General features: G+C 49.2%; 1 protein-coding gene across 1 annotated transcript in view; it reads right to left on the bottom strand.

Moving 5' to 3' along the window:
• CATSPERG (cation channel sperm associated auxiliary subunit gamma) overlaps window positions 1–21,598 on the bottom strand; it is a gene marked incomplete at its 5' end in the record, with an annotated part of 36,877 nt that overhangs the window by 6,232 nt on the left and 9,047 nt on the right. The window contains 16 exons of the mRNA XM_066244134.1: window positions 4,392–4,448; window positions 4,539–4,619; window positions 4,745–4,863; window positions 4,985–5,183; window positions 5,295–5,357; window positions 5,649–5,862; window positions 6,619–6,731; window positions 6,816–6,974; window positions 9,437–9,548; window positions 10,045–10,174; window positions 10,279–10,329; window positions 10,835–10,957; window positions 11,164–11,223; window positions 12,188–12,325; window positions 13,786–13,957; window positions 21,258–21,413. Coding sequence (XP_066100231.1) covers window positions 4,392–4,448; window positions 4,539–4,619; window positions 4,745–4,863; window positions 4,985–5,183; window positions 5,295–5,357; window positions 5,649–5,862; window positions 6,619–6,731; window positions 6,816–6,974; window positions 9,437–9,548; window positions 10,045–10,174; window positions 10,279–10,329; window positions 10,835–10,957; window positions 11,164–11,223; window positions 12,188–12,325; window positions 13,786–13,957; window positions 21,258–21,413 — 1,947 coding nt within the window. The remainder of the gene's footprint in view (window positions 1–4,391; window positions 4,449–4,538; window positions 4,620–4,744; window positions 4,864–4,984; window positions 5,184–5,294; window positions 5,358–5,648; window positions 5,863–6,618; window positions 6,732–6,815; window positions 6,975–9,436; window positions 9,549–10,044; window positions 10,175–10,278; window positions 10,330–10,834; window positions 10,958–11,163; window positions 11,224–12,187; window positions 12,326–13,785; window positions 13,958–21,257; window positions 21,414–21,598) is intronic.

The following is a 21,598-nucleotide window of genomic DNA, read 5'->3' as shown; positions in this document are numbered from 1 at the left end:
ATAGAGACAGACAGACAGGAAGGGAGAGAGATGAGAAGCATCAATTCTTTGTTGCACCACCTTAGTTGTTCATTGATTGCTTTCTCATATGTGCCTTGACTGGGGGGCTCCAGCAGATTAAGTGACCCCCTTGCTCAAGCCAACGACCTTGGGCTCAAGCTGGTGAGCCTTGGTCAAACCAGATGAGCATGCACTCAAGCCGGCGACCTCGGGGTTTCGAACCTAGGTCCTCCGCATCCCAGTCTGATGCTCTATCCACTGTGTCACCACCTGGTCAGGCATAACTTTTTTTTAATTGATTAATTTTAGAGAGACAGAGAAAGGAAGGTAGAGAGAGGGGAGGGGAAGGGAAGCATTCATTTGTTGTTTTACCTAGTTGTGCATTCATTGGTCACTTCCTATGTGTGCCCTAACTGGGGCTCAAAACTGCAACCTTGTCATTTTGGGAAGATACTCCTTTTTTTTTTTTTTAATTAAAAAAAATTTTTTTTAAGATTTTTATTTATTCATTTTTAGAGAGAGGAGAGAGAGAGAGAGAGAAGGGGGAGGAGCAGGAAGCATCAACTCCCATATGTGCCTTGACTGGGCAAGCCCCGGGTTCTGAACCGGCGACCTCAGCGGTCCAGGTCAATGCTTTATCCACTGCGCCACCACAGGTCAGGCTGGGAAGACACTCTTAACCAACTGAGCTAACTGGCCAGGGCTCCAAAGTTTCTTTATCCAAATAAAAGCAAACATGAGCCTAACCAGGTAGTGGCAAAGTGGTTAGAGCGTTGGTCGACCTGAGACACTGAGGTCCCAGGTTTGAAACCCAGAGGTCATCTGGCTTGAGCGCAGGGTTACTGGCTTGAACCCAAAGGTTGCTGGCTTGAGCCCAAGGTTGTTAGCTTGAGTAAGGGGTCATTGGCTCAGCTGGAGCCCCCTGGTCAAGGCACATATGAGTAGCAATCATGTCTCAAAAAAAGAAAAAGCAAATGTGAATATATGTTCTCAGTGAACCTCTTTTGTGCTAGTGTTTTATATATACTGTTCTATACCCTGCTTTTTTCTATTAAGAATAAAATACACTTTGGAGACCATTCCACATCAGCATATGGAGATCCTTCCTTCCTTCCTTCCTTCCTTCCTTCCTTCCTCCCTCCCTCCCTCCCTCCCTTCCTTTCTTTCTTCCTTCCTCCTTCCTTCCCTCCTTCCCTCCCTCCCACCCTCCTTCCCTCCCTCCTTTCCTTCCTTCTTTATTACAGCTTCATAATTTTCCATTTCATGGATGTACCATAATTTGTTTAATAACTCTCTTATTCATGGAAATTTAGGTTATTTCTGACCTTTGGCTGTGTGTTTAGATTCCCAGAAGCAATCTGCTGGGTTAAAAATGGGGATGTTAACTTTGACCTTCTGGGGTTATGATAAAGAGGAAAACAAAGCATGTCACTAAGCATAGCACAAAACACTTACGGAGACTGAGATGAGACACTACCCTGCTCTTGATCTATAACCCAAGGATTTGAGACTATCACAACCCCTGTTTTTACTGCCCTGGGTCATACCAAGCCAGGAGGGAGAAGCAGCAGAGTCTGTCTGCTGGTTAGTCGGCAGGGTAGTGGGTGAGAACAAGGCGTCTGAGTCAGGTCCCTCTTCTACTACTTATTAGCTCCCTGGGTTACTCTGAGTGGATGTCTGCACCTCTCTGGGCCTCAGTGTCTGCCTCTATATAATTGGGATATTGCATGTGTAAGCAAGTGAAGAATCAGGGACCCAAAGGAATGAATAAGGCACATGTGGGTAGCAAATGAAGAGCGACATGTGGGAATAGGGCCAAGCTGGCCCACAGGTGCCTATGTGCCAATTTGAGAAAGAAGCCTATGTCATACATACTTTACTTCTCCTGTGCATAAAAGTATCAGAAGAAACATAAAAGCTTGGAGGCAACCTATATACAGTAAGTCCGCAGGTTACAAACATCCAACTGACATACAACTCATACTTATGAACAGAACGCCATAAGAGTTTATCAACTGCAGTTGGACATCAGTGAAAATGATGTCATAGAGTCGCTCGACCCCCACGGCAAAGAACTAACCAATAAAGACCTTATGGAACTAGAGCAGCAGATAATAACATTTAGGGAAGAAAATAGGGATTTAGAAACTCCAGAACCAAAAACGTTTTCTATAAAAGATTTAGCTGATGCTTTTCATCTCATTGAAGCAGAAATGGTGAAGTTAGAGGAGCAAAATCCTAATACAGAGAGGTTCACCAGAGTTTACTGTACAGTTACCGACGGCCTGAGATGCTACAGGGCCACTTATGATGGGAAAAAGAAAAGCTCTGTACAAGCCTCCCCTGATGCTACTTCAAGAACCTGACTCCAGCAGCAGAACCAAACCCTGACTCTCTATCACCAGTCCCGTCCTATCCAACAAGTCCATCATCTTCTGCATCATCCAAGATTGTTTAAAGTTGTATTTGAAAATGTTTAAGTATTGCCCTGCCTGGATAGCTCAGTTGGTTAAAGCGTCACCCAGAAGTGCAGAGGTTGCCAGTTTGATACCTAGGAACAGATTGATGTTTCTCTTTCTCTCTCACCCTCTTCCTCTCTTTCTCAAATCAATAAATAAAAATCATAAAAAAGAAAATGTTTAAGTATTTATATGTACAGAAAGATAAAATTAGTATTATGTTAAGATAAACATCTAAGTCGCATTTAATAGGTTCCAACTTACATACAAATTCAACTTAAGAACAAACCTGCCTGGCCTGACCAGGTGGTGGCGCAGTGGATAGAGCATTGGACTGGGATGCGGAGGACCCAGGTTCGAGACCCCAAGGTTGCCAACTTGACTGTAGGCTCATCTGGTTTGAGCAAAAGCTCACCAGCTTGGACCCAAGGTCGCTGGCTCGAGCAAGGGGTTACTCGGTCTGCTGAAGGCCCGTGGTCAAGGCACATATGAGAAAGCAATCAATGAACAACTAAGGTGTCGCAATGCGTAATGAAAAACTAATGATTGATGCTTCTCATCTCTCCGTTCCTGTCTGTCTGTCCATGTCTATCCCTCTCTCTGATTCACTCTCTGTCTCTGTAAAAAAAAAAGAACAAACCTGCCTGACCTGTGGTGGTGCAGTGGATAAAGTGCCAGCCTGAAATGCTGAGGTTACCGGTTTGAAACCCTGGGCTTGCCTGATCAAGGCACATATGGGGAAGCAACTATGAGTGGATGCTTCCCGCTCCTCCCCTCTTCTTCTTTCTCTCCTCTCTTTAAAATGAATATAATACTGGTCCTGGCAGGTTGCTTCAGTGGATAGAGTGTGGGCCTGGTGTGCAGACGTCCCAGGTTCGATCCCTGGTCAGGGCACACATAAGAAGCAACCATCTGCTTCTTTTCCCCTCCCTCTCCCCTTTCTCTCTCTCTTCTCCTCCCACAGCCAGTGGCTCGATTGGTCTGAGTGTTGGCCTCAGGCGCTAAGGATAGCTTGGTGGATTCCAGCATCAGCCCCAGACAGGGCTTGCTGGGTGAATCCTGGTCCAGGTGCATGTAGGAGTCTGTCTCTCTATCTCCCCTCTTCTCACTGAAAAAATCATCTGAGACCAGTGCTGAAATTAACCAAGCTATCCTCAGTGCCTGAGGCCAATGCTGGGACCAACTGAGCTACTGGCTGTGGGAGGAGAAGAGAGAGAGAAGGGCCTGACCAGGCGGTTGCGCAGTGGATAGAGCGTCGAACTGGGATGCAGAGGGAGGACCCAGGTTCGAGACCCCCAAGGTCGCCAGCTTGAGCACAGGCTCATCTGGTTTGAGCAAAGCTTGGACCCAAGGTTGCTGGCTTGAGCAAGGGGTTACTCAGTCTGCTGAAGGCCCATGGCCAAGGCACATATGAAAAAACAATCAATGAGCAACTAAGGTTTCACAACGAAAAATTGATGATTGATGCTTCTCATCTCTCTCCGTTCTTGTCTGTCTGTCCCTATCTATCCCTCTCTCTCTGTCTCTGTAAAAAAAAAAACACAAAAAACCCCCAAATTGTTAAAAAAAAAAGAGAGAGAGAGAGAGAGAGAGAGAGAGAAGGGGGAGAGGGCAGGGAAGAGAAGCAGATGGTTGCATCTCATGTGTGCCTTGACTGGGGGTCGAACCCAAGATGTCCGCACGCCAAGCTAATGTGCTATCCACTGAGCCAACTGGCCAGGATGAATAGATAAAATCTTTAAAAAACAAACAAACCTACAGAACCTATCTCTTTCATAACCTAGGGACTGTTTGTAACTGCAAAGGAAGCCCTTTCTGAAAACAGGAATGGATTAAAGGAGTAAGTGGGAGAGCACACAGAATCAATCCTCTTGAGACTCCACCAACCCTCTCCCTCCCAGCACAGGAATGCAGTACCCCAAGGTCCAATACTTGCATGCGAGGCCCCTGGATCGTGTTCTGGAAGCAATACCCGGCTGACCCCACCACCTGGGGGTGGGAGCAGGTGATGAGGGTGAGTCCCATGGACTCAGTCTTTCCCCTCATCCTGCTTCCCTCCCCTCCAGGCTTGGACTGCACCTTGACCAGCATGGAGGTCTTCATGAGGTTATGTCCACTAATGCCTTGGTCAAAGCAAAGACTTTTATCTTTGAGCGTTATCTGGGGGAGGGGATGAAAATGAAGGGGTCAGCAGGCATGCCTGAAGATCCAGGGATAATGTTTCAGGGAACAGGTACGCGGTCCGGGTAGATCTGCCCCTACACATCCTCACCACCTGGCCTCACCCAGAAAAGCACCGAATTGCGATTAGTAAGAACTTTCTGCTTCACCATGGCCTCAATGCAGTTTGAGTCAGCCAGCACCACGCCCAGGTCCACCTGGCTCTGCAACTGGAAGATGTTGCCTGCTCAGAGCACAGAAGGAGTTAGGACCTGAAACAGGACTCCCCCCCACCCCAGATGGTGCCCAGGTCCCACGTATCCCATCCCTGCTGCTCCAGCTCCAGTCACGCCCTGCCCACAGACCCGGCTCAGGCTCGGACTTGAACGAGTGGCCCTGGGCGGTCAGGAAGATGGAGAAGCGGTAGCTGGTGCCCTTATCCAGGAAGATGCGCTGGGGCAGCTGGTATTCTGTCTTGAAGTCGTAGATCTTTTCGTAGCTGGTCATTTCAATGTACACGTTACCTGCACTCAGCCAGTTGCTTGCCAGGTAGTGGTAGTAGTCCTGGGGCATGGGAGGCGGGGCAAAGTCAGCCCCCTAGAGAGGAACAGTGCGGGGTAGGGAGTGGGGTGTACAGGATCACCCCTTCCTGGACTCGCAACCCCCTCCATGCACCTGGTCCTCTTTCTTGTTCTTCCACCAGCGCCAGGTGGGGTCGTGCACCGGGTCAGCGTAAGGCTGCAGAGACCGACATCACCATGAGGGGGTTGGGGCGTCTGCAGGCAGGCAACATCCCAGACCCCTTCCCAGTCTCAGTCCTAGCCCCTAACCCAAAGCAAAAGGTCATACCCTGGTCCGTCCCGCTTTCACCCAATGGCTACATCCGCAAAGTCATCTCCTAGAGCCCTGTTCATGCCCCATCCTAGCCCCGCTTAGCCTCAGACTCGAGACTCCGCTCCGTCCCACTCTCCAAAGTCCCGTCTCAGACAAGCCCTAGCCCGGGGCAGCGCCCTGCCACCAGGCGCCCACCTTGTCGTACTTGGAGTGTAGCCTGAGCAGGTAGTAGACGAGGCCCTGATAAACCGCGAGGGAGTTCTCCGTGTGGTAGCCCGACGGCTCCAGGACGCCTGGCGGCTCTGCCCGGTAGCGCTCCTCGCGCGAGTAGATCTTCGGATTGGGCAGATCCCGCAGGCGCATCACCGAGAAGGGGCATAAGTCGGTGAAGCCGAGTGTCAGGTGACCCCTGGGCGGTGGTAGTTGGGGACAGTGGCTTATTTTTCTGCCCCCTGCTTCCTAGGGGCCCCCACAAGCCTGCTTCCCACCCCTGCGTTGTGACTCCCCAGCCCTACCTCCTCAGCCCCAGACCCTGGTGCCCCTGGACACATTCCCCTTCAAGTCCCTGGCTCCCTCAGACCAGAGTCTTGGGCTTCATCCTAGACTCTGCTCCCCCTTCCCCCACTGCCCTCTTCTCCGGGCTCCTCTGCAAGTGACCAGAGGATTATTATTAAACACAGTAAAATCTGACCAAGAAGTCCCTCCCCTTCATCCCATGATGGCTCCCCAGGACTCTCAAGATGAAGTGCAAGTTCTCCCTATGACGCTGGCTCACCTTGTCTGCCCTGCCACCACCACTATACTGTGTCCGCACTGTATTTTCTCTGTTCTCAAACACCCAATCTCCCTTCCTCCTCCTAGCTTTTGCACGTATGGTTCCCCATCTGGAACACCTTTCTCCATCTTACCTAGCCAACCCTTTCTCACACTTCAGGTCACAGCTCATGCACATCTTCCTCCTTGTAAACCTTTCCTGATGCTCCTGCTCCCCAAACTGGCTTAGACTCCTCCTTTGAGCTTCTACCAGCCCTAACTCCCCCATCATAGCCCTGAGGTTGCCAGTTGGGAATGGCTTGTTTTCCCTCCCACCCCCTCCAGAATGAGAGCTTTGTGTGGCAAGTGCTTGGGGCTGACTACCACTGTGGTCCACCCAGTATCTTCTCACTTTCGCAACTTCAAGAAGTATTGGCTGTCAAGCTGCTGGTACATCAGTAGTTGCTCCACGGGTACAAGCCTCTTGACAAGCCAGCCCTCCTGGTGGTCTATAAGGTACACCAGCTGCAGTAGGAAGGCAGGGCCAGGTGAGCTGGTGTCAGCCACCCTGTGCCTCCCTCACGTCTCCCCACAGCCCCTGCCTGGCACCTGGTACAGACTGTGGCCTTCATAGAAGAGGGTGACCATGGTCTCACTGGGGGCGTAGAGAGAGGACTGGTGCATCTCTTGTAGGCTGACATACACGTCCCAACCCTTGGATGGAAAGAGCTTGTACACATGATGGCTGCCCTCCAGGAGGTACCAGATCTGAGGGTGCAACAGCCAGGTGTGTGAAGGCCATGGGGACCTCTGAGCCCTCTCTCCCTCTGCTGAGTGGTGGCGGTCCCATTCTTTAAGGAGACTGGGAAACACCTCCAGCTGGGACCAGGTGAGTTTACTACCTTGTCTCTGTAGTGCAGCCTCTCACTTCTCAGAACCCAGAACCCACTATCTCTGCTTCCAGCCCCCAATCTCCATGATAAATTTCTTCAGTGTTTCAGTCTGCTTGAGTTTCTATTACAACCTAAGCATTCTAATACATACATCCCCTAGTGGCCTGGATTTCTAGGGGTGAGCTCTTTTTCATTCTCACCCTGCACTGTCCAGGGTCTCACTATCCCCTTGGCCTCAATTTCTCATCTCTGCCCTGGTGCGTAAACCCCATCCCCCTAAAACATTAAATTTTTTTTTATTGATTTGAGGGGGGAGAGGAGGGAGGGAGACATCAACCTGACACTCCACTCAGCCATGCTCTCATTGGTAGCTTCCTGCACACACCCCACTGGGGGCCAAACCTGCCACCTGGCACATTGGGACAATGCTCCATCCAACTGAGCTACCTGGCCAGGGTCCTCCCAGCACATTTGAGTCTAGACCTCACTTCTTCCTGAACCTCAGCCTCCAGGATTCCCCCACACACACACACACACACATCTATGTGGCCTTCTCTCTCTCTCACACACACACATATCTATGTGGCCTTCTCTCTCTCTCACACACACACACATCTATGTGGCCTTCTCTCTCTCACACACACACACACATCTATGTGGCCTTCTCTCTCTCTCACACACACACATCTATGTGGCCTTCTCTGACTGACTGACACAGACACACACATCTATGTGGCCTTCTCTCTCTCTCACACACACACATCTATGTGGCCTTCTCTCTCTCTCACACACACACATCTATGTGGCCTTCTCTGACTGACTGACACAGACACACACATCTATGTGGCCTTCTCTGACTGACTGACACAGACACACACATCTATGTGGCCTTCTCTCTCTCTCACACACACACATCTATGTGGCCTTCTCTCTCTCTCTCACACACACACATCTATGTGGCCTTCTCTGACTGACTGACACAGACACACACATCTATGTGGCCTTCTCTCTCTCTCACACACACACATCTATGTGGCCTTCTCTCTCTCTCTCACACACACACATCTATGTGGCCTTCTCTCTCTCTCACACACACACACATCTATGTGGCCTTCTCTCTCTCTCACACACACACATCTATGTGGCCTTCTCTCTCTCTCACACACACACACATCTATGTGGCCTTCTCTCTCTCTCTCACACACACACATCTATGTGGCCTTCTCTCTCTCTCTCACACACACACATCTATGTGGCCTTCTCTCTCTCTCTCACACACACACATCTATGTGGCCTTCTCTCTCACACACACACACACATCTATGTGGCCTTCTCTCTCTCTCACACACACACATCTATGTGGCCTTCTCTCTCTCTCACACACACACATCTATGTGGCCTTCTCTGACTGACTGACACAGACACACACACAGACTGAGTCGGGCCCCTTCTCTGAACGTACACAAAGGTCCCCTGCTGCAGCCTGACTACTCTCAGCTGTCACTGTCTGGGAACGAATCTGTCTTCCCAACTGGCCTGTCCCCCTGTAAAGGCAGGGCCCAGGGCTGAATCAGTTGCCATTATGTCCCCAGCACTGGGTCGGGCACCCATTAAGTGCTCCACGTTTATGAAAGGAACGCCTACAGCCCTGGCCGGTTGGCTCAGCGGTAGAGCGTCGGCCTAGCGTGTGGAGGACCCGGGTTCGATTCCCGGCCAGGGCACACAGGAGAAGCGCCCATTTGCTTCTCCACCCCTCCGCCTCCTTCCTCTCTGTCTCTCTCTTCCCCTCCCGCAGCCGAGGCTCCATTGGAGCAAAGATGGCCGGGGCGCTGGGGATGGCTCTGTGGCCTCTGCCTCAGGCGCTAGAGTGGCTCTGGTCGCAACATGGCGACGCCCAGGATGGGCAGAGCATCGCCCCCTGGTGGGCAGAGCTTCGCCCTATGGTGGGCGTGCCGGGTGGATCCCGGTCGGGCGCATGCGGGAGTCTATCTGACTGTCTCTCCCTGTTTCCAGCTTCAGAAAAATGCAAAAAAAAAAAAAAAAAAAAGAAGAAAAAAAGAAAGGAACGCCTACAGGATGAAGTGAAAGAGGTCTCCCCCTGAAAATCAGATCGGGTAACTCTGAGCTCAGGTCTTTCACTCTGCTGAGGCACTCTGGAAAAGACACAGCCTCTTTGAGTTCCAGCGTTCTCAGCTACAAAGGGAGCTTCTGCTGCCCCTCCCCACAGTCCTGGAGGGTGTTCTTTTTCCCTTGGCCCCTTTTCACTGAAGGGGAGAATGGAGACCTCTAGAGTTTCGGTGGAGAGAGGGGAAGCAGGAAGAAGGCAGGGCAGCCCACCTCCTCGGTCTCTGTGACAATAGCTACATCCCCACTGAACGAGTTGACCAGGTACTTGATGGTGAGCTCCCTGGGAAAGTCCGCCAGGTAGATGAAGCTTTCTGAGTCGTAGCTGCAGGGGTAGAGATGGAATGTAGAGCTTCCCAGGAGATTATCTGCTTCCCCCAACTCCGCGCTGAACGCGAAAGGGGAGCTGTTTTCTCACTTTTCCATTAGCCTTGGGAGAACATGCAAAGGAAGCATGGGATTCTTGTTTCTACTCCTGACTCTAAACCCTCTGGGTGATATGTCCATCTGTAAACAGGAGCATTGGGCCAACCTGGCACTTTGCCAACAGCCGGTGGAACTGACTCAGGGGCCCCTAGGTTCCTGAGAGGTGAAAAGTGTTTTAACCTTCCCAGACAATGCCTTCTGTTGCTTACAAAGGTTGGGACCTCACATCAGAACTCCCCATAGATAACCCCATCCTAGCCCTCACTACCCTAGCCCATGTTTTCCCCATCACAATCCTTATCATTTCTGGACTTGGGCAAACTGAAAACTTGGTGACTTGAGAAAGGGCCCCCACCCTGATGGAGCTGAGGTGGTAGGATATATCCAGCCCCTACCTCTGCATGAGGAAGTTGCCCCAGATGAACATCAGGTTGTTAAATGGATTGTAGGACATGCCTTTGGGCATCGTGGGGAAGGTGGTGTAAGACTCTGTTCCTAGCATCATCAGGAACTCCAGGCCTCGAGCTGGCCGGGACAGAGGCAGCATGGACATGGCAGTGAGGTGGGGTTGCCTGGGCCCTTCCTGCACCCCCCCACCTTTGAGGCCCCCTTTGCCTTCCCTTCCTCACCATCAGGAATGAATTCCGGGATGGTGTAGAGAATATCCAGGTCATCAGTGACTACAGGTGAAGAGAACACAGCAAAATCTCCCGAGGCCCTGAACTTTCAAAAACCTGAAACTGGGCAAGTCACCAACTTTCCAAACCCTCCACTAGCTTCCCATTTGAGCCTCTTAGGCCTTACTTGTTTCTTTATATGAATTTTAAAAAGGGAGGTGCCTCTAAGAAGACACAGTCCTGTTAGGGCACAGGACTTGCCTCTCTGGCGTCTTGGCTAGGGAGTACAGTGCACAGCCTATACAACTGCACATGGCAGCCCTATTCTCAGCTCATGTAAAACAAAAGCAAATCTTATTATGAGCCAAAGGCCCTTCCAGATCTGGCTTCTGCTCACCTCTTCAACCGCCCCCCCCCCCCCGTTCCAGTCACACTGACTTCCTCTAGGTTGCTCCAGCCCACCAAGCCTGTTCTCCACCACTACCACTTACCTAGGAACGGCACGAGGAACATTCCCTTCCTGTTGTCTGCTTTGTGCTCAACCCCCTACCCATATTGCCCCAATTACCTAAGTCATAGCTGATGACCTCGTAATACACCTTAGCAGCAAGGTCATCTTCAATCTCCACCAGCAACAGTAGTCTGTAATCACCCGGAATGTATACAGCATAGAGTATGGAGCAGATGTCAGCTGGATGGGAAGAGGTAGGTCCAGAGTAGCCCCTGACCCAGCCCCTCCCCATCACTTCCTTTCTCTCTGTGACTGCCACTCCCAGCCCACCCCTGGAACTCTCCACCTCTCCCAAGACACTGCCTTCTTTCCCTTTCCTGTGACCTCTCCCACCCTCCCTGCTCTCCCATGCTCTCCCACTGCAGACCCATTTGGGAGGTGGGTACCTTGTATCTGTTGGCACACGGACGTCCGCCTGGGCAGCATCTCAAAGGACACGCGGCCATCTGCGGAGCAGGGCAGGTCCATGCTCAGGCCCTTCCCATTCCCAGCCCAACAGGCACTCCACCACAGTGGAATGCCCATGCCCTCCTCTTCCTCAGGCCTACAGATTCCAGCAGAGAGGTCTCACCCCCTTGCCTTTCACTCACTCACACCTGGCTTATCAGAATATGTCTGCCTCTGGTCAGAGTAATTGGCTCACATCCAGGCACGTGACCTAGAATCGTCCAGAGTGCATCCTGGATTCATGCTAGAGCTAATGGGGAAGAGGCTGCTCTCATTCTCCTGGGGTGACTCAATCTGGTGGGAGAAGATCCTTGAGCTTCTGGGAACCACCTATAACTTCCAGAAGAGGAGTGTTTACCTAAAAATATAGTTAAATCACAGGGCTCTAGCACTCAGCATGTCTCTAGCACTGTCCTAAGACCTTCATAGATGCCAACTTATTTAATCTTTATATCAACATAATGAAGCAGGTACTAGTAGTATCATAAGTTCCTTTTTGCTGATTAGGAAATGAGGCCAAAAAGAGAAGTTAAATCATCTGTCCAAAACCACAGGTGACTTGGGTTGAGTATATTGAAGCAGTCTCTCTTTAGAACTGTGCCATAATCACTATGCTATACTATTTTACCAAGAGCTAGACAGAATCTTAAATATATATCCTGTGAGCACCTGGATCCAGCAATGCCTGAAGTTGGACCCTGGCCACAAATTCTTTATGTCTAAATGATTTTTGACTTAGGCTTATGCCCATTGAAACCAAATACTATACATCACACAAGATATATAATACATCCCAGGCACTATCCTACAAATACCTAAACCTATCCCCACTCACAGAGCCAACCTCTAGCCTGGGACCCCTTCTGAAGGCACCTGATGAGAGGTGAGAGCCTGAGGTCAGAATTCTTGGGAGGTGAAAGAGCATGGAGAATTCTCTTGGGCTGCCAGAGGCCCCACCCTTACCTGTGATGGTCCCAAAGTGGATGTAACCTTCATGCTTCCCAGAGGTGAGGGCCATGATGTACTCAGAGCCATTGCCGGGAAAGTAAACGGGGCACAGCTTCTTGATGCACTCACTGGCTAGCACACGAACCCAGCTCTCTGCAAGAGCCAGCACGGGGCCTCAGGCCCAGGCCTGCAGACCTAGGCCCCCCATCCACATTTCCTTGGCCTTAATGAGCCTGTTATTGTCCTCTCCCCCTGGAGCAGCTGCTCAGTGTAGTGACTGAGGGGCCTTTGGCATATGGCCTCAGCTGCCTTTGAGAAAATCCTCCTGGCTCACACTCAGATTGGGCTTGACCCACCTTCACATTTCCATGCCCTGGCCAGAGCAATTGGTTCTGAGCTGGGTGTGTGGCCAAACAGGGAAAATCAGAGTCCAAACTTGCAACCACTAACAAAGAGATGCTCTTTCCTGGGACCCCTGAGGGTATAAAAGTCTGCAGTTGCTGGGTGAGCAGGGAGTCCCCACAGAACCACAGGAGGGGCTTAACACTACTACAGTGAACCCCGAGAGCCAACTATGCCTCAAACTAACATATTCCTGGCTTTTTCCGCTAAGCAAAGAAAACCACAAAACAAAACAAAACCCTCTTTTGTCTTGAGCTCCTATTAATTTGGTTCCTCCCACTGTCAAAGTTCCCTAAGAAAGAGAGAAAAATGAGAAGACACATTAACTAATGAAATATAGGTGACAACAAATTTCTGTGACTTGTAAGTCCAACTGACCCTGTATCTAAATGATATTTCTCATTTGAATTGGGGGGGAAAACCCTAGAACTAGGAGAGCTTTGGTATCATTTAAATGATGAGGCTGAGCCCTGGCTGGGTAGCTCAGTTGGTTAGAGCATCATCCAGATATGCCAAAGTTGCAGGTTCAATCCCCGTCAGGGCACAAGAATCAGCCATAAATAAGTGGAACAACAAACTGATGTTTCTCTCTCTCTCTTTCTTTCTCAAATAAATAAGTGGAACAACAAACTGATGTTTCTCTCTCTCTCCCTCTCTCAAATAAATAAATGAATAAATAAGAGGCTGAATCAAGTCTTTTCTCTCTGTCTCCTTCATGGCTTTGCCTCTCCAACAGCTCCTCTCTATTTCTGTTTTTCTCTCTGACCCCAATGTTTCTCCCCACCTCCACCCCACACCCAATTCCTTTAGTATGCCTCTCTCAGTAAGTCTTTTTCTGTCTTTCTGACCCTCTGTGTCTGCATGAGTGTGTGCGAGTGTATGGAGGGCTTTCCTCTTTCTCTCTGCTTCCTCCCTTCACTGTCACACCTCCTTCTTCCCTCAGCTGGTTCATAGTTCCTGGGAAGGTCTGGATGAAGGACCCATGCCAGTACAGAGAGAGTGGGAGAAGACCCTCCCGCATAGGCAGGGTGATTTAGGACCTTGGAGAGTCCCTGCAGTACCCACTTCCTACCCACAGCAATCGCAGCCTTAGGTACCACTGTGGATGGTGGATGGGTTCACTCAGGCAACCCCCTGGGGCTTCCAGAGGCAGTCTCCTTTCCCAAGGTGCCACAGAGCCCCAGACAAATGACCCGGCCATAGCCCCTCACCACTGCCATGGTTGCTCTCATGGAGTGTGGTATAGATGCCTGTAAAGTAGTAGACGAGCTGGTTCTGCCGAATGAAGAGGGTGCTCTCTGTGGCGATGGCATCATAGATGGTGGAAGTGAAGCTGGTCTGGGGGCAGTAGTAGGAGCCTACCCAGCAACTGTCAATGCTCAACTGCAGAGGAGCAGAGCCAGTGGTGAGCAGGTGGCCTTAGCCTAAGCCCCCATGTCCTGCTTTAGGGGAAGGCTCCTGCTCTGACAACTGCTTGGGAAGGAAATGCAGCAGCCCCAGAGTGCCCTCCCTCATCATCCCACAGCAGCACTTTAGTGACCCAACATGGAGCAGGGAAGCAGGTAACCCAGGCAGAAGCCTGGGACTTGTGTGCTCTACATTTACAGTGTACAGCATACTCAATGCTACTAAGCAGTCCTGGCTCCCCAAACCCCTGATGGTTGTAACCATGAGAAATTCCATGCTTGGCCCAAGGCACATTTTTTTTTTAGGTGAGAGGAGGGGAGATAGTGAGACAGACTCCTGCATGCTCTCCAACCGGGATCTACCTGGCCACCCCATCTGGAGCTGATGCTCAAGTACCAAGTTATTTTTAGTGCCTGAGGTTGGTGCACTCTTAACAGAGCTGTCCTCAGCACCCAGGGCCACACTCATACCAACTGAGCCACTGGCTGCAGGAGGGGAAAAACAAGTAAAGGGGGAGGAGGAGGGAGAAGCAGATGGTTGCTTCTCTTGTGTGCCCTGAGCGGGAATTGAACCCAGGATGTCTATATGCCAGTTGACACTCTATCTACTGACCCACTGACCAGGGCCTCAAGGCACATTTTTAATAATCCCATTCTACCCTGAACACAACTAGCTGTCAGCTGACACTTTCTGAACTCACTGACTGATCACCAACATTGGCAATACCACCGGCAGTGGTGAAGCACCACCAACAGAGGGTTCTTGCCTAAAAGACTTATTCTAAATTTAATCAAGCTTCTAGAGCTCATTACCACTTTACTGGCAATATGAGATGTTAATGGAATAGGTGATTATGTCCCCCTCCTCAGTTTCTCAGTTTATATGTTGAAGTTCTAGGACCTTTAAGGACATAATTAAAGTCCAATAAGATCATAAGGGTGGGGCCCTAATCCTATTAGACTGGTGTGGGTTTTTGTTGTGTGTGTGTGGGTTTTTTTATTCATTTTAGAGAGGAGAGAGAGGGAGAGAAGGTAGGGAGGAGCAGGAAGTATCAACTCCCATATGTGCCTCAACCAGGCAAGCTCCTAGTTTCAAACTGGAGACCTCAGCATTCCAGATCGATACTTTATCCACTGTGCCACCACAGGTCAGGCTCTAGTCTAGTTTTCTTATAAGAGGAAGGGACACCAGAGCTCTGTCTGCACTCATGCACACGGAAAACTCCATGTGAGAACACAGTGAGAAGACACTTTCTACAAGCCACGGAGGAGGTCTCACCAGAAACCAACCATGCTGACACCTTGATTTAGGACTTCCAGCCTCTGGAACTGTGCGAATATAAACTTCTGTTTTTTAAACAACCCTGTCTATGGTGCCTTATTATGGCAGCCTGAGCTAATAAACACACAGGGTCAGAGAAAAAAGCAAATTGATTCTGTAAAGAAGCAAGCAGCCAAATTCTATAGAAAAAAAGGCCTGGTTTCTTATATTGCCTGAAAAAAGGTAGTTGATAGGGTACAGGAACAGGGGGCAAACTTACAGGTAAAAAGGACTTTAAGCCTGATCAGGCAGTGGTGAAGTGGATAGAGCAATAGACTGGGATGCAGAGGACCCAGGTTTGAAACCCAGAGGTTGCCAGCTTGAGTGCAGGCCCATCCAGCTTGAGCATAGGGTCGCTGGCTTGAGCCCAGAGGTCTCTGGCTTAAAGCCCAAGGTCACTGGCTTGAGCCCAAGGTTGCTGGCTTGAGCAAGGAGTCACAAGCTCTGCTCTAGCACCCTGGTCAAGGTATATCTGAGAAAGCCATCAATGAACTAAGGTGCCGCATGAAGAATCAATGCTTCTCATCTCTCTCTTCCTGTCTGTCTGTCTCTCTCTCTCTGTCAAAAAAAAAAAAAAAAAAAGACTTTAAGAGACTTAACCACCACCTGACCAGTGGTGGCATAGTGGATAGAGTATTGACCTGGGACACTGAGGATCAAGGTTCAAAATCCCAAGGTCACCGGCTTGAGTGTGGGATTGTGGACATAATCCCATGGTCACTGGCTTGAAGCCCAAGGTCACTGGCTTGAGCAAGGGGTCACTGGCTCAGCTTGAGCCACATGGTCAAGATATATATGAGCAGCAATCAGTGAACAACTAAGGTGCCACAACATTAGAGATGATCCTTCTCATCTCTCTTCCTTCTGTCTCTCTCTTGCAAAAAAAGAAAAAGAAGGACTTGTACATGTCTTTAAAACACATTTTTAGGTAGTTGGGGGAAATTGACTATGATCAGATTAGATAATATTAAGGTGTTATTGTTAATTTTGCTGGATATTATAATAGCATTGTGGGGTTGTTGTTGTTTTTTGTATTTTTCTGAAGTTGGAAACGGGGAGGCAGTCAGACAGACTCCCGCATGCGCCTGACCAAGATCCACCCAGCATGCCCACCAGGGGGTGATGCTCTGCCCATCTTGGGGCATTGCTCTGCCGCAATCAGAGCCATTCTAGCGCCTGAGGCAGAGGCCATGGAGCCATCCCCAGACCCCGGGCCATCTTTGCTCCAATGGAGCCTTGGCTGCGGGGGGGAAGAGAGAGACAGAGAGGAAGGAGAGGGGGAGGGGTGGAGAAGCAGATGGGCACTTCTCCTGTGTGCCCTGGCCGGGAATCGAACCCGGGACTCCTGCACGCCAGGCCGATGCTCTACCACTGAGCCAACTGGCCAGGGCGTGGTTTTATTTTTTAAAAGTCCTCATATTAGAGATAGTTCCTTAAGCATTTCAAGAATTTACAGGTTAAATGTTATGATGGCTGATAGTTTCTTTAAAACACCCAGGAAAAACAAATGAGATTATGGGGTAATGAAAAATAACTTCCCCATTGGATGTGGGCTTGAAAAAATGTAGCCTCTGCAGTTTCCAGAGGACAGAGCTGTTTTGAGCATAGAGTCAATACAGAGGAACCAGGTCCAAGAGATGGAGAAAAACTTAGCTTTGATGACACTGTTTAACCCTGGATCAAACTAGACCAGAACTCTTGAATTTTTCCATTACATGAACTAATAAATGTCCTCTTCCACTTTTGGCAGATGGCTAGTTAACCCCCAAACCCATTTCCCACATTCTCTGTTGAGTTTTTTTTTCTTTTTTTTACCTTGACCGTGGGCCTTCAGCAGACTGAGTAACCTGTTGCTCAAGCCAGCGACCTTGGGTCCAAGCTGGTGAGCTTTGCTCAAACCAGATGAGCCCGCGCTCAAGCTGGCGACCTCGGGGTCTTGAAACTGGGTCCTCCGCATCCCAGTCCGAGGCTCTATCCACTGTGCCACTGCCTGGTCAGGCTTCTGTTGAGTTTTAACAGAGTATGTGCCACCACCAGGTAGATATTATATTTCCCAGCCTCCCTTGCAGTCATGTTAGATGTTAGATAGGACAAGAGTCTCAAGGTCTGATTCTTATTAACTGTTATTCTTGCAAAGTGTTAAAATGTAGCACAGGCCCTGGCCGGTTGGCTCAGCGGTAGAGCGTCGGCCTGGAGTGTGGGGGGGACCCGGGTTCGATTCCCGGCCAGGGCACATAGGAGAAGCGCCCATTTGCTTCTCCACCCCCACCCCCTCCTTCCTCTCTGTCTCTCTCTTCCCCTCCCGCAGCCAAGGCTCCATTGGAGCAAAGATGGCCCCGGCGCTGGGGATGGCTCCTTGGCCTCTGCCCCAGGCGCTAGAGTGACTCTGGTTGCGGCAGAGCGACGCCCCGGAGGGGCAGAGCATCGCCCCCTGGTGGGCAGAGCATCGCCCCTGGTGGGCGTGCCGGGTGGATCCCGGTCGGGCGCATGCGGGAGTCTGTCTGACTGTCTCTCCTCGTTTCCAGCTTCAGAAAAATACAAAAAAAAAAAAAAAAAGGTAGCACAGTATTTTGCTGTAAACAGGATGAGCTGGAGAGGAACCTAACCAGATTAAGCTAGCCAGCTGCCAAGAAGCAACATGTAATTGACCAAACAGTGTATATAAACCACAGCTAAACCTCCCTTCAGGGAGACAGAGCTTTGTATTTTAAACCCGAGACCATTACAGGATGCAAGTATATAAATAAACTACCTTGCGACAATCAGGTCTTCTTCTTCAATAGAACACCCTAAGATGTGAACCCCTGAGTTAGGTACCAGAGTTGGATGTAGCCAATGGACTAATTCCTCACTAATGGAATGTGAGTGGAAGTGAACCTTGCTTGAAAAAAACAGCTTGGTCTGACCTGTGGTGGCACAGTGGATAAGGCCTCAACCTGGAGCACTGGGGTCACTGGTTCAAGGTCCCGGGCTTGCCTGGTCAAGACACATATGAGAAGCAACTACTATGAGTTGATGCTTCTGACTCCTCCCCATCCTTCTCTCTCTCTCTCTCTCTCTCTCTCTCTCTCTCTCTCTCCTCCCCAAAACTCAATAAATAAAATCTTTAAAAAGAAAGAAAGAAAGGGAATGAGAGAAGAGAAAAGAAAGAAAGAAAGAAAGAAAAAAAGAAAGAAAGAAAGAAAGAAAGAAAGAAAGAAAGAAAGAAAGAAAAAAAGAAAGATGAAATGAAGGAAGGGAGGGAGGGAGGAAGGGAGGGAGAAAAGAAAAAAAATCCAGCTTGCTCTCTGCTTCTTCTCTTTCCCCTATACATCTGCTGGAATATGGATAAGGGCTGGACCCTGCTCTCATCATACAGACAAGATCAGCACCAGGGGGCCCTAGAACAGGGGTCGGGAACCTTTTTGGCTGAGAGAGCCATGAACACCACATATTTTAAAATGTAATTCCGTGAGAGCCGTACAACGACCCGTGTACGTTAGGCATTATCCAATAAAAATTTGGTGTTGTCCCAGAGGACAGCTGTGATTGGCTCCAGCCACCCGCAACCATGAACATGAGCGGTAGGAAATGAATGGATTGTAATACATGAAAATGTTTTATATTTTTAACATTTTTTTTTTTAAATTAAAGATTTGTCTGCGAGCCAGATGCAGCCATCAAAGGAGTCACAGCTGGCTCGGGAGCCATAGGTCCCCAACCCCTGCCCTAGGGGATGGTGAAGCAAGAAAAAATAAAAGCACATGACTTTCTCATTTCTGGACAATAGCATTTGTTTAAGCTAATCCTTCCCTGTCAGGGGTCTCTTTGTCACATCATCTCATCCTGACCAACACGTTGTTGAGGAGAGCAGTGCAGAGGGGGGATTCCTGTGGATTCCTAGGGGCAATGTAAATGTGAGGAAGGAAAGGAGAGGAGACAGCAACATGGGAGAAATCTCCATGATTAGAGAATAAACGGGTTTTTATTTTGGAGTGATGGAAATTTTTTGAATTGGATAAAAGTAGTGGTTGCAAAATATGAATGTACTAAATGGAACTAAATTGTTCACTTTGAAGAGGTTAATTTTATGATTTTCACCATAATAAATTAAAGAAACAAAACAAGAATAAAGATGCCTGAGGTTATTATTGAACTCTTCATTCTGTGACATAAACCCGTTTCTCTGCCCTCCAAATCTCTTCAGCAGAATCCGTATCAACTACATCTCTCCTGTGGGTGTCTTCGGGTCAGGAAGGGGAAAACAGCAATGTCTGTAAAGACCTGGTCTAGATGGGAGAACGCTGACACAGGACAGGGAGACTGTACAAACTGAACAAACTCAGTTATACAGGAATTCAGAGCTTGAAGGAACCAGAATATTAATCCACATGGGCTTCTCAGAATCACAGGTGGGGTGCCTGACCAGTGGTGGCACCGTGGATAAAGTGTTGACCTGAGATACTGAGGTCCCAGGTTCAAAATCCCAAGGTCACCGGCTTGAGCAAGGGATCACTGGCTCAGCTGGAGCCCCCCTGGGTCAAGGCATGTATGAGAAGCAATCAATGAACAACTAAAGTGATGCAACTATGAGTTGATGCTTCTCATCTCTTTCCCTCTCTCTTACTCTCTCTCGCTAAAAAAAAATTTTTTTTTTTTTTTTTTTAAGAAAAAATCAGGGGTGGGGCTTTCAACCTTGATGGAAAGAGGTTGAGGCAACCTTTTGGGGTTGTTGTGAAGCACAGTTGTTATCCTGGACACCAACAACAAACAGCATCTTCTCCCCTCAACTTGTGGCAAAGCTACACTAATTTCACTCGCTCTGCCTCTTTTCTCAGCTTCCCTCCTTGTAAGGATGAAGGTCGTGACCTGTGTTAAGCCAGGTGGCATATTCCATCATTTAGGTACACAATACACATGACTCAAATAATCAGGACCAAGAAAATAAATTTTAGAATTTTTTTAAAAAAGCTATTTAGGAAAGAGGTGCTCCCATTCTCTGGCCTGGGAGTGGTGGTAATACGAGCCACTTTGAGGTCAGGGTTAATCCGGAAGAATTGGAGCAGAAAGCTGGAGTCCTCATTTGAAGCCCCGAGTAAAACCACGCCTGAAGTCTGCTCCGTATCTGGGCTTTGCAGTTATGTGCACCTACTAAATCCATTCCTCTACTGAAACTACACTGGGCTGACGCTCTGCCTACTGCTATACCGACTCAAACATGTTTCTGTCATTCACCTCAAAAGAACCTTGCTTCAGACACTCCTCACCCATTCTGGGAATACTATAGGCTCATAATGCCGATTTCAAAAACCTTGGGGTCAGATATATATTGCAATTCAGAATTTCCCAGCATTAGAAGGTAGTATGGCACCTATATGGCATTCTTATGTAAACTAGTGGGGTCTAGAGCTGCACCCATCATTAAACTCCTTAAGATTCCTGCAGAACAGAACCTGAATATTAACGCTAAATGGGATGCTTCCCATTTAGTGTTAAAGGATGAGGCAGACTTTCTTACTTTGGATCAGGGTTTCTCAACAAATGCATTTGAGTCCTGAATTTGTAAAAATGCCATTTTCAAGGCTTTTTGGATTTCAGATTTACAAATAGTGGACCTATGAATAAATAATAGCTTTTACTCAGAGTGCTCACTCTGGGTCCAGCTGATATTAACATATATCATCCTTACACTGATTCTCGGAGGTAAATATAAATATTCCCATTTTACAGAAGGGGAACCTGAGGCCCAGGTGGGTGAAGTGACTTACAAAAGGTCACACAGCAAAGAGATGGCAGAACCAGGATTTGAACCCAGATTGTCTGGCTACAGAGTCCTTCCTTCATGCTATCTGCCTCTTGTGGGGATGGGGATGTGTTTGGGGACCCTTCCATAGTCCCAGGCCCCAAGCCCTCTTAAGGGCTGATATCTAGCACCCTTTGAGAGACCCCAGCCCACCATCAGCCCTGCACCTCTCACCTCCACAAGAAAAAAGTCCTTGAAGTTAGTGTCAGTCAGCAGAATGGACTTCTCTTCAGGAATTCCACCCAGGATAAGCACAGGTGCCTGGTCCACAGTGAACCACAGGGGTCTCGAGGAGACATTTATAAAGTACGGGATTGGCAGATCAGAGAGCTGCCAGGGAGGGGACAGGAGGGCTCTCAATACCCCGTTACCATCCCGTGGCTCCATCTCAGTTAGGGTGAAAGCCAAAGTGCTCTCCCTGACCCACAAGGCCCTGGAAGATTCGCCCTCTGCACCTCCCTGACCCCATCTCCACCCCTCTCCCCTTCGCTCACTCTCTCCCAGCCACATGGGCC

Source organism: Saccopteryx bilineata, chromosome 9 (genome assembly GCF_036850765.1).
Source record: "Saccopteryx bilineata isolate mSacBil1 chromosome 9, mSacBil1_pri_phased_curated, whole genome shotgun sequence".
NCBI classification, from domain to species: domain Eukaryota; kingdom Metazoa; phylum Chordata; class Mammalia; order Chiroptera; family Emballonuridae; genus Saccopteryx; species Saccopteryx bilineata.
This window is presented reverse-complemented; position numbering and strand designations above follow the sequence as displayed.